Consider the following 12,708-nt stretch of genomic DNA (forward strand, 5'->3'; position numbering starts at 1 on the left):
TGTCGAGCGCCAACAACAACAACAGCAGCAACAAACGTGGCTCAACAGCCGCGTCGCGATGCTCTGCTGATAACTTGTCTAGCGGCAACAGCAGCCGTCACATGCAATGTGGCACCATATTTTGGACTGCAGTGTAGCCTAAGCCGCGTGCGTTTCTTTTTTCTTTTACACATGCACGCACACACACAGACACACGCTGTGCAACTAAGTTGATTTCCAGAGCTTTTGTTTGTTTTGCTGCGTTGCTACACACACACATACACACACGCATAAAGAACTTAAAATATTTGTGCTCTGCATTTCAATTACAGTTGATTTAAGACCTGCAGCGCATTGACAAAACGAAAGAGATAGCAAAAGGCAATGCAAATAGCAGCGCTGCTAGAATTGGATATGGAATGCGTTATCTATTCATATCTGGTATTCGCATCGAAATGGGCAGCACTGACTGCAAGTGTGCTGACAAAATGGGCTGCACTCTTTAGCTAGAGCTGAACTAATGGAATGCTCGTAAGCATATTTGAGCTATTAAAAGTTATAAATAAAATAGTCTATATATTATATATTAAATATCAAAGTTGTTGACAACGTTAGCTCTCATCTTTCTTTGCACATTTATGTCTTTCAGTGTGCAAAGGTGTGCTAAAAATAAACGTAAAAAAATATCGGTTTGACCATGTTTACAGCATTTTAAAGGCGAAGGCACACCTTTCGCACACCTTGCGACCAACTCAAAAGTCGTTCAAACTCTGACTTAAGTTGTGCACTTATAAATAGATATATGTATTACATATATACACGCACATACGTACATATATATATATATTTGTTTTTTAATTACTTCATTAAGGGAGAATGCGCTATTAAAACTTTTAGTTAGTCGTGTGTCTAAAATTACGAAATATTATGCAAATGTGATACTTAAAATAAAGATGACTTTCAACTGGGCATCGCACTTTACTCAATTGTCGCAAGATGTGGATGTCTCTTGTCGCTTGTTTGGATGCCGTAAAAATTCATTGAAACTAATTGATCAAACGAGTGCCTTATAAAGAGGCACAGAAAGAGAGGGAGATAGTTATATTTATATATATATATATCTGTACGATATAGATACTTGACAATTAATGCATTGAAATGCGTGGGTGTGGGCGTGACTTGACCTGACAAAACAAGTGAAACTGCCAAATGTACAAAGAACCGGATAGGAAATAACAAAATAGATATTCAGAATGCTGCAGAGCCAACAACAGCAGCAACAAAAACAACAATAACAACAACAACAACAGCACTAATAACCGGCTAAATGGCAAGCGCTGTAGAATTGAATAAAACGTAATTGGTTTAAACAAATAATTAATTGTTTACTTTGTGTATAAACTGAAATTTCAAATTAATTGATCTGCATAATATACATATATAGGCTATATAGAGAGGCATATAGATATATGAATATATATAGTAACTGCCGATCTGCCGATCTGCCGATCTGCCTTTGTTTCTGGCTCATTTGTTCTTTATATGCAAATTTGCTTTTGTTGTGTGAGCTTAGCATTTAGTTATGTTTTGAGGCACCCGCTCAATTTGCCAGTTATTGAGCCACACTAACAGCAGCAGCAACAACAACAACAGCAACAGCAACATCAACAACTATAACATATATGTATAATGAAACCGGTTGATGATGCCGCGATGCGAGCAGAAACTTGTCCACTTATTAACAATACCAATCAGCTATATTATTAGCTAATATGCATACAATATATAGCTCTATATCTTTATATATATCAGCATATATTTGTAAGATATTTTCATTTAAATGGACCTGCCTACGTGTTCATCAAAAACACTTCAAATATGTGCCACAAACAAGCTCGAGTTTACAGAAACTTGTTTACAACTCATTTGCATTAAGACATAGATATAGATATGGATCTTTCTATATATTTCTATATTTGTCTCATTGGCTATTTCTGTTCATATTTCTTATCACGGAATAGCAATTGTTTATTTTATTAAACATTTAGGTTCATATATTTCTTACTTTGTTTACTTGATTCGAGCTCAAACATGTTGTATACATATATTTATATATATAACTGTATATTAAAATATATTTTTGAAAGCAGTCAAAGATAAGCCCAAATTACGCAAGTACTTAGCGCGAGTTGAACTTAATCTGTGTCATACACGAAATCCAATTAAAATTGAAAAGCGCAAATTTGGACAGGTTGAAGAAACATTATCTCTCGAGCAATCAATGCAGCTCTATATAGTACAACTGGGACCGATAACCTCTTGAGCTGCGCTTTGTTTTTTTTTTTAATTCTCGCCAGCCTTCTATGGCTTATCTAGAATTCTATAAACAGTTTATACTGCATTCGCTAATGAGGAAACAATTTGTTCTGATTCCGCTATGTATATATACGTCTATATATTTCCAGCCGATGCGGGAAATGCTTGGCGTACAGATAACAGGCATCAGCTAGGAAAAGGCTGATTAACAGATTATTACAATTTTTTATGTTTGTTTGTTTATTTGTGTTGTTAAAAGGAAAGCAACCTTTGAAACGTTTCATAATTTATCGTATGCCAGACAAAACATTACTCATACGACGTGTGAAACGTGGTCGAGCATACATCAATATATATATATATATATATATATATATGTATACAGATACATACAGGTAGATATGCCTCTGCTGGGCACGCTTATTGGGTGAGAAAAACGTGTGCAGCAGCAGCATCTTGAGAAAATATATATTATATATATAAAAATAAAACGCGCTAATTATTGAATGAATCAAGTCTTTTCAGACCATTTTCGACAAGCTCAAGTCAAAATTAACTATGCAGACGTTAATTAATAAGTGAATAGAGCTCTAGCCTTAAAGGGCCAAGGCTGTCTGCATTATATTTAAATATGCAAGCAAATAAACATGCACGACTTGCAGATACCCCTTCCAAGCGGTTGGTACAAAAGCTTTGTTTACCTAGCTTTCTAGCCAAACTAAATCTGTATATAACTTTCTACCTTTTAAATGGGCGTGGCTGCTGACAGGTATACAAAAGGTGAAGTAATAGCGAAGCTATATGAGAAATTTAATGCGTCTCGCTTTTAAAACGTGCTCATATAGCTAAGGTTCGATATTGATTGTTATCGATCTTATCGATTTTTATTAATTTTTGGGTTTTTATCGATTTCTTGGCAATACAAAAAAATACTAAAAACTGTTACAAATCCATCGATCTTGAACAGATATATTTATAGGTATAAATTCATATACATTCAACATATTTATCTTCAGGTAATATCAGACATATTTTTTTTGCAGATTTGCCGCTAAATATGATATACGTAATGCCCACATAAATTGTCTTTTGTTAAGTTGATTAAACCATATGCTCGTCATAATTGTAATGAGATATTGACAAAAACAAACCTCAACTTGGCTAACAGAAGCCCGAAAAGTGTTGGGCACATAAACTCATGTTAGCAAGCGAGAAACTATATACACAAGCGAGAAAGATATACACAAATCAATCTGTATAACTTATTGAGAAATAAGTCATATTCCATGTTTCACAAAATTCTGATGAAAAGTTGCCAAATATGAAAAATATGCATTCGAAAAATGTGTGTGAAAAAAAAAAATTTTTGGAAAAAATTGTAATTTTTCTTGCTCGCTGAGCCAATGCTAAATGAACCAATGAATCAATGAATCAATGAACCAATGAACCAATGAACCAATGCAACAACTGAACCAATGCAACAATGTGCCGAGTATATAGAAACTAATTTTGAAGAATTTGTGTACCACACACACACATAGAAAGGTGCTGGAAAATGTGCGGAGAAAAACAGAGAAAAATTAAAAGGAAAAACAAGATTATGCATAAAGTGTAACTGTTATATTATAAGACTACGGAACAACTAAACAGTGTCGAGCGAGCCACAAAGGGAAAACAAAAATAAATACAAAAATCAATTGCGCTTTTTCGAAAAGGAAATACACAAAGAAAATGCACATAATTTTCACACAAGTTTCAAAGGTGAAGATTGTAAATTGTGAATTGTTTTTCGTTTAGTTTTGTGTGTGCTTTTTTTTTTTTTTTTTTTTCAACACAGTTTAGTTTAGGTGGAAGAATTGGTAGTAAATGGTTTTTTATTCCTAACCTCGCCGCCCAATAATTCCAAATCATGCGATGCGGCATGCGAAGCCGTTTTAATAATCTTGTAGGTCTTGGCGAAGGGCGCCTTTATAAGCTGTCGTATAAAGAGTTATCAGTTTTTTTCGTTACGCCGATACAGATATCATTGGCGAATTGATTCGTGTGTTAGTACGTAAAAAATATAAATGCAAATTGTAACGTAATATAAGTAGAGAGAAAGAGACACGATGAGGAGAACGGAAACAAGTTGAAAATCGCGTGGACAATAGAAAATGCAAGAAAAAAAGTATACAAGAATTATATATATATTAAAATACTTGTCAACAGATTTGTTAAGGCATAACCTAAAAAGATTTCTTTTTACTTTTTCTTTTTTGTTTAAGTTTTGTTTTCGATTTAAGAATTTTGAGAAACTTTTTTTCTTTTGATGTAATAGTAGAAAAATTCGAGAGAAAAACTCAGAGCAATAGGTTAAAAATTATATATATATATATATTTAGAGCATGTGAAAAGACTCTGTAGATAAATGCTGAATGGGACAATCAATTGGATATATGTGGCACTCACCTCCCAGGATTCGCGGGTGAGATCGCTTATTTCCTCGCCATCCTGGCTGCCGCCATAGCCGCCAGCTTTGGTGGTTCCACTCTTTGTCCATTCGGTATCCTCCTGGATTAGCTCAAAGCCGCGCGCCTTTATTTGCTCTTCGTCCAACTCACCGTACAGGTGTTTCACCCAGGTGTTTATGAAACGATAGAGCTCATCAACGCTACAAATAAGATGAAACATTAAAGCTCACTCGCACCATGATGATTGCTTGATGCTCGCCTTACCGATTTTTGGGCACACTGAACCAATATTCGGCGCGCAGCTTGTTTTTGCCATAGGACATGACCGTAGTGCCCTGTGGTATTGCCTTGCCAATGGGCTTGCCCATGCGCAGGCGGAAATACAAAGGTGGGTCAGAGCAGGCGCGTGCTGGACGCGGTATTAGCTCTGCAAACAAAGTGATCGATATCAATAAACAATTTTCTATATAGTTTATGATTAACTGCACTCACTGTCCACGCTGATAAACAATTCCGGCTTGTCATCCATTGAGACCATGGAGCGATAGTCCAGCTTGGGCGGCAGCTGCTTTGGCTCCTTTAACTTTGTGCTGGACGCTGTGCCTTCCGACGAGTGCGGCCGTATGAAGGTGCCAATGGAGGAGCGCCTGTGAAAGCAATAGATTTGGATTGTTAGCATTGAAATAGAAGTGATAAAAAACAAAATGATGATCACGACTAGACGCGATTATGATGTTTGATAGATTGAAATTAGCTGATGAGCAAAAGTGGGAACTGAAAATGATGTACTTATTCTCTGAATGAGATATACACAACATCTACAACATCAACAGCAACATCAACAGCAACAACAACAACAACACAGTGCGCAGTGCACAGTTTCCAATCCGTCCTTACCCATAGGTCATATGACCCTCGGAATGTGTCGAGTGCGGTGTCAATGGCGGCACTGGTGATCCACCAGATTCTTCGGACGGTGTTTTCGAAAATAGATTGCCGCCCAGCTCTGAGACCAGAGTAATGGGCGAGCTAATGTGATTTTGGTTATATATATATAGATAGATATATATGTATACCAGGTGTGTACATAAGTTGTGTGCGTGTGCGTGTTTATGTGTGTATGTATGTATTTATGTATGTATGTGTTAATGTGTGTGAAAAGCATAAGTTAAAAATGTATGTTTGCAAAAGCAGCCGATCCGCATTAACCGAAGGTAAGCATATTTTTGATTTGATTTTTTTTTTTTTGAGGAAATAAACAAAGTTTGTGGCACCAATTATATAAGTAGAAGTTAATATGTTGCTTTTAGCTGATTTCTCGTTCGCGCACCTTGAGAATACTTTCGAAAATACGCTCTGGTTGGAGTCACCCGTGTTGGGCGCCGATTCAGTGTCCGCCGACTTGTTCAGGCTGCCGCCAGGTGACGGCGATGGACCACCCTCGCCTGTTAGGCCCTCCACCCATGTTAAGGGATATGATAGACGCTTGAGCATCTGTAAAGTCAACGAAATATGTATGTATTATTCGACTATCTTTTCTGCTTAATGTTACTGCTTTACCTTGTTCTTTTTGTCTGCTTGCTTGTCGCCGCTCAAGGCAGCTGCCGTTGCGACTGCCTGTGCCTGCTGTGCCGCCTCGTCGTCCACGCTGAAGCTAACACTGGAGGTCTTCTTGCGCGCACCGCCAGCAGCGTCGAGGCTTTGGCCAAAAATGGTGCTGCGCGGCGGCGATTCGCTGAAATGTGTGGGCACAATATTCTTTGGCGGCACCCAGTCAGAGCTGAGCACAATGTCTGCGTCGCTGTATACTGTTTTCTTTGGTATCGGCTGTATTGTCGGTATGGGCTCGCGTATATCGATGCCCGAGTCGTAGCATGACTGCTTCGACAGCTGCTCCAGGTGCTCCAAATCGATGCCGGGCAGCACAGCAGCAGCAGCAGCAGCAGCCGGAGCTGGAGCTGGAGCTGCAACTGCACCTGCAGTAGCACCAGTAGCCGCAGCACCTGTTATGGCGCCCTTGCTAGAGCTGGCTGATGACTGTGTGTCCGGGACCCTGGCGCCGCTGTCTACCGTTAGATTGGACTCGTTATCGGCCTCGTCATCCGATGATCTTCGGGAATTAGACAAATAATAGCTGAGTATTTGGCGTATTGATGTATTAACAAGTAACAGGTACAGGTACAGGTACAGGTATAAATACGCGTGTGCGTGTGCATGTGTGTTTGTGTGTGCAGGTGTGTTTGTTTGTGTGTGTTTGTTTGCGAAGCACAAATGGTATGGGTGTGTATTTTATATTGAGGGAACGTTGCAGTTCAAAAATATGAAAATAAAAACACAAAAAAGAAGGTTGTACAACAAATTATTAAGATACAATTATTTCTTTTCACTTATTCATGTTGGTAACTTAAACTAGGTTCTGGGTTAGCAAACAAAATAGTTAAGCACTTAGTATTCAGTGCAGCTGGTTAAATACATACCGATCTTTGCTGGGAATGGCCCAGTGGTGATCTAATAGACTTTTGCGTCGCTCCTCAAGCGTGCTGCGTGTGTTTGTCAGGCCCAACGTTTTCTTACCCTCTTCGTCATCCTGAGCGTCAGTCTTAGCGCTATCTTTGGCATCCGTTGATGTATCCTAAAGATTTATCAGTTTAATAAGCAATTCCATGAATGTATATGTAGCATTTTGAGCTGCTCACCTCAACACGTTCGCGCTCAAAGGCCTTGGGAAAGGCATCGCCTTCGCGTCCAGTGCTGGAACAAAGTGATTCCTGATCATCGGTGATCTCCAGCGAACCGATTTCAGCTGCACATGTGAAAGATAATGATTAGCTAATATTTGTAAACTTGTTCAATGTATGATGGAGCTCACCCTCTAAGCGCTGCTTGTTGGCCTCAAGATCCGCCTGCTGCTCGGACAATTCCTTAGAATCTTCCTCAACTAATACTGGTTTGGGATAATAAATTTCGGGCTTCTCGGCATCGCTGGCAGACGCAGCATTTGCTGCAGCCACACTCGGACCGGCTCCACCCGCTACACGCATATGCGCAATATCGTGAAAGATGGCTGCATTTACTACCAGATCCATGGGAGCTATAACGCCATAGCTTTCGGGACCATGTTCAATGACCAGCGGATCACTGACATTCGGATCAAACATAACAGCATTGCGTGTGACCAAAAGAACGCCACCGACAACGCCTTGGCCATCGGTAATATGGCGTACATTGATCTTAAGAAAACGTTGAGTAATCACCGGATCATCGCTCCTGTCAGCGTTCTCCTCCGCCTGGCTATTGCCGCCGGCATTGCTGCTGTTGCCCACAATGCGCTCAATATGGCCTGGCTTAGGGGAGCCTGGACGCAGGCCCTCAAGTATGTCTGCAAGACAGAATGGAATACTTAGTGTGAATGATAATAATATGGCAAATATTAGACCAGAAGCGCTTGCAAACAGCGCAATTGCCCGATGGGTAGCTGTGATTTTTATCTGCCTGATAAGATAAGTGTGTGAAGCCAAAACGGGGCCACATTGATTTATGTGTTATTTAGTTTAAATGTAAATCTTTATAAATGCGCGACATGTGACATTCAGCAGATGGAAACGCAAGAACGAAATGCGCTGCAAATTTTGCATTTGGCAGGCGCCTCCCAATAATAATTAGCACGTCCAACTACATAATAAATAATCACAAAGGCCCAAATATATGTATGAGAATCCGTCAATAACCTCCGTTTCGCCAAAAGACAGCCGTGTGCATGCTGATAAATGTGTAGATGACGTCGGCTCTGTGAGGAATAGTGGTCTGCCGTGCACTTTGCAACTGTTGCTATCCAATTTGGTGAACGTGCGTGGCCCAAGTGGTAAGAAATTGGTTTTAGCTTTTATTTTATCCGTCCGTCGTTTGGGCCACACAAAACAAATACAATAGCGCAAACTGTCACGAACACACGGCTCATTTAGGGCTGCACAGCTCAAACAGCTGTTGAGCTAGGGCTGCATATGGTTTTAAGTGTTGTTAAACGCTAGTGTTGTGCGCAGCATTGCCAAGCCAATTCAGGTTCAGGTTTTTGAAATGCAAATTTCTGTTATTTTCCCGTTTATGCTGCTGGCATGCTAAATGCAGTTAAGCGAAATTAAATACTTTTATGCATGGTAAATGGTATAAGCAAAATTAGAATAACTGGCAAAAATTAGCTTCAATATCATCGCACCAATTGCACCATTTCCAGCAGCGTCGCTTACCTTTCTCCTGTTTGCTCTCGTCGCTCGACAACTTGCGCTCGATTGGGCTCGATTTGCCGGAGATGCTGCCACCGCCGGCTCCATCAACAGTGCCCGCGGAACTGGTCGAGGCATCATCTTTGGCTGTCTTATCGGGCACCAGCAGCTGCTGGCCGGGGTATATAAACGAGCTGTTCAACCGATTCAAGTGTGTAAGCTCCGATGGTGTCGTATCAAAACGTGCCGCCACCGAGGTCAGTGTATCGCGATTTCCCACAGTGTAGGAAATGGTGGGTATGGTGGGCAATGAAGACTTTTGCCCTGCGAAAAAGGAAAACAGCTTCTGTTAATTAACACGATACCAACTAAGAAAGGAAAAAAACAATAAGTAAATAAATGAATAAATTCAATGCATTTGGCGCTGATTTTTACTCTGAGGCAGTTTTATCCGTTTTGGTAGCTGATCAAAAACCACAAATTCATCATCGTCGGGACGCAGGCGCGAAAATAATGTGCCCGTTTCGATGGCATCGTGGGCCAATTGTGACAACTGACGGCATAAATAGATTACAACAAATTCGTTGGCGGCCATTGGCTCAGTTGCTTTAGTCACATTTATATTTGAACGCCAATAGATTTCAACGATTTCCAACATGGTTTTTTTAGTTTATTAATTAAAAGTTTTAATCAATTATCGTTTCTTTGCGTCTTTCACGTCTGCGTTTCTGTTGAATCGTTTTGCATAAGCGGTTTATAGCGCGTCCTTTGCGTCGTTCGCTTTTTTTACTTTTTCGTCTCAGCTGCTGCTGGCAATAACAACAACAAGAACGACGACATCTCCGCTGACAGCACGGCCGTCAAAACTTTTCGCTGCAATCGGCAGTTTTCCGATTCGAAAAGGCAAACACGAAACGTAACGCCAGCGCCTTCAGCGTGAAGTTAACAAATGTGCTTTATTTCACTTATGTACGTAAATGCATATGTATGTGATTATTATGTAGAAATTTGATAATGACTTTATTTGAGCGCTGTTTGTTATCAAAGTGCTACGGTATTAGAATTCTATGTGACTCAGCCATTGCTGTTAGATACCGTTAATAGGTTTGCTTGAGTAAAAAATAGCTAAAAGTGATCGATTTCAGATTACTTTTGTTTTGTTTTGTTTTGTTTGTTCTAAGTAAAAAATATTTTTGTTTAACCATTTGTTCTTCTATAAATAGTAAACTAAATCTCATCTCGCTTACAGTACTGCAAAAAACCGTTGTTCCCCCTAAAAACAAAAGATGATGGTTTTGTTGCAGAACTTCGCTGGCTTATGTTGCTGTTAACTGTTAACATCAGCTGTTAAAATTCAAAAATTACTTAGTTAAGACAAGATTCGCTAACAGTTTTGTGCGCTGTTAGCTGCCGCAGCCAACTTCGCGCGAGTTTACTTTGCGCGTAACAACATAGATGGCGCCAGTGCATGTAGCGCGCACTATTCAAATGTTCGATATTGTTTATAAATACATAAATATATACACTCACTTGAGAGTTTGTCGACGCTCTCGAAGCGCTGTTCAACTTTCGAACGCAACGAGTCCAAATCAAAAGGCGCTGCAAGGCCATGATCCACACTGCGCGATTTGCTCCTGTAAATTAAATAGAAAAAGAAAAAAGAAAAACACGCGACAAAGCACAAATCGATTGTTAAATTAATTGGCAACAATATAAAGCGATAGCAACTTGTTCGCTGCGATCTTTATCACTTACAAATTTTTCCAGCTTAAATTGTGGCCATAACCAGCTAATAACAATTTATTTATGTGTTTACTTGTGTTGTTATTTTTTTTTGTAATGTTTATTATTTTTTTTCTATTTTGTTTTTTGCTTTTTAATCTGGCAATCAAAAAAGTCGGGACTGACCAAAAATGGACAACGACGCATTTGAAATTGTATTTATTTTTTGTTTTTTGTTTTTCTGTAACCTTTTAATGCGATTTCAGGGTTCAGCGTGGAATTCCATTCAAATACAAAATTGAATACGAACTCGTAGAGCTTAGCAGGCCCTGTTTATGAACGTTTTATTGTCTGGATTGAGTTCAACCGGAGGCTGGCATACATTCGAGAGCTGTTTGCAATTGTTTAAATAATTATGGAGGAATATACACGAGAGCCTTGTCCCTTTCGCATCGTCGAGGATTGCGGCGGCGCCTTCACCATGGGCGCTGTGGGTGGCGCCATATTTCAGGCCATCAAAGGATTTCGCAACGCACCCTGCGGGCTACCACGTCGCTTCGCTGGCGGCTTGGCCGCAATGCGCTCCCGCTCGGGCCTAGTGGGCGGCAGCTTCGCCATATGGGGCGGCACATTCAGTGCCATCGACTGCAGTTTGGTCTATATGCGCGGCAAGGAGGATCCGTGGAACTCCATAATAAGCGGCGCAGCAACTGGCGGCGTTTTAGCGGCACGTGGTGGCAAGTTTCGTAACTTTTCTGTATAGAATCATTATTTGATCGATATTCTCAGGCATTACAGCCATGCTAAGCAGCGCCCTGGTGGGCGGAGTGCTGTTAGCTTTGATCGAGGGCGCTGGTATTGCCATGTCACACTATACGGCCGATAACTATCGCCAGATATCGGTGCTGGAGCGCATGCAGCATTATAATGAACGCCAAATGCGTCAGCAGCAACAGCAGCAGCAGCAGATCTCCAGCTTCTATGCGGATCAAAACGAGGCGAGCTTAATTAAATGCATTCAATTTTTATTTTGTCTCGTCTCATTTTTAGCATTTTGTGTTTTGTGTTTGTTTTTTTTTACAGGGCAACTCGTTGCCGGCTTAGACAATCCGCCACATCATCGATCTATAGGCAGCACGACCATCGAATATAAATGTTGAAAATCAGTTTTTGTGTTTTTAAGTCATCGGAGGGGCCCTGGGGGAGGCATCAGGCAAATGCCTCGAAATTGAATTCAAACACAATTGCGAACATATTCAGTTTCATTAAAATTCATTTGCCGTGCATTTCGAGCTTTTTTTTATTTATTTAGAATATTCTTAACTTTTTTTGATGACGACGTAGATATGTTAGATTGTAGCTGCGTGCCTGCGTGTGTGCTTCCTAGCGCCATGTTTGTAGTTAGCCTTATAAAGTTGGCATGTGGCTAACTTTGGACTGCCGCCTCGATTTTTAATAGTTCCTACACAAATACATATATATTTATAGAAATATAAATATATATATATACGTGTGTCATGATAGCATTTGTAAGAGTTATCAATATTTCAAACTATTTATCTTTGTGAGGCTCAATTTTGACAGTTTTCTGTCACAACTTGATTGGAAAGGAAGTGAGTGTGCTCTGTGCGTGGGTTGACTGACTAAGAAATACCTTATTCATATATTCTTTTATATATATATCTGTGTATCTATATTTTGACGGGTTTCTGTTATAGCTCGGTTGATAAAGAAGTGAATGTTTTCTAGGCGGTATTGATTGATTAATAAATACCCAAACCATAGCTTGATTCAGTGTTCTCTAGGTACTGATTGATTAAGATTAGATTAAAGCGTTGTCTCAATATTAAATTATTAAATTTATAAGAATTTTAATATCTATACCCTAGCTTTTCAACTCATGTAGATGAACTGCCTTCATTGGGACAATACAGCCGTTATAAGCCTCACAATGTCTACAGGGTATAAGAAATGTAATTTCCGCCTGCGCGTACTGTCGTCCGTTAAGGAAAAATCCGATT

At 39.8% G+C, this 12,708-nt stretch overlaps 2 protein-coding genes across 18 annotated transcripts in view; one reads left to right on the top strand and one right to left on the bottom strand.

The window, feature by feature from the left end:
- Positions 1-12,708, bottom strand: part of LOC111604925 (TLD domain-containing protein 2) — a 71,487-nt gene that overhangs the window by 13,417 nt on the left and 45,362 nt on the right. For 4 of the 17 annotated variants that reach the window (XM_023323179.2, XM_023323178.2, XM_023323175.2 and 1 more), the window contains 11 exons: positions 10,496-10,599; positions 8,990-9,289; positions 7,615-8,124; positions 7,442-7,548; positions 7,223-7,377; positions 6,306-6,879; positions 6,076-6,239; positions 5,238-5,392; positions 5,010-5,172; positions 4,744-4,945; positions 4,181-4,270 (listed from right to left, as the gene is read on the bottom strand). In XM_023323179.2, coding sequence (XP_023178947.2) covers positions 4,181-4,270; positions 4,744-4,945; positions 5,010-5,172; positions 5,238-5,392; positions 6,076-6,239; positions 6,306-6,879; positions 7,223-7,377; positions 7,442-7,548; positions 7,615-8,124; positions 8,990-9,289; positions 10,496-10,599 — 2,524 coding nt within the window. Of the gene's footprint in view, positions 1-4,180; positions 4,271-4,743; positions 4,946-5,009; positions 5,173-5,237; positions 5,393-5,642; positions 5,775-6,075; positions 6,240-6,305; positions 6,880-7,222; positions 7,378-7,441; positions 7,549-7,614; positions 8,125-8,473; positions 8,722-8,989; positions 9,290-10,495; positions 10,600-12,708 lie in introns of those variants that run through there. The other 13 variants (XM_023323194.2, XM_023323188.2, XM_023323187.2 and 10 more) reach the window with 8 other exon arrangements.
- LOC111604929 (probable mitochondrial import inner membrane translocase subunit Tim17 1) lies at positions 11,009-11,853 on the top strand. The gene is made up of 3 exons (XM_023323198.1): positions 11,009-11,424; positions 11,477-11,685; positions 11,771-11,853. The coding sequence occupies exons 1-3, from the start codon at positions 11,103-11,105 to the stop codon at positions 11,789-11,791; spliced, it is 552 nt and encodes a 183-aa protein (XP_023178966.1). The 5' UTR covers positions 11,009-11,102; the 3' UTR covers positions 11,792-11,853.

Source organism: Drosophila hydei, unplaced genomic scaffold, assembly GCF_003285905.1.
Source record: "Drosophila hydei strain 15085-1641.00,03,60 unplaced genomic scaffold, DhydRS2 tig00000063-arrow-pilon, whole genome shotgun sequence".
NCBI lineage: Eukaryota > Metazoa > Arthropoda > Insecta > Diptera > Drosophilidae > Drosophila > Drosophila hydei.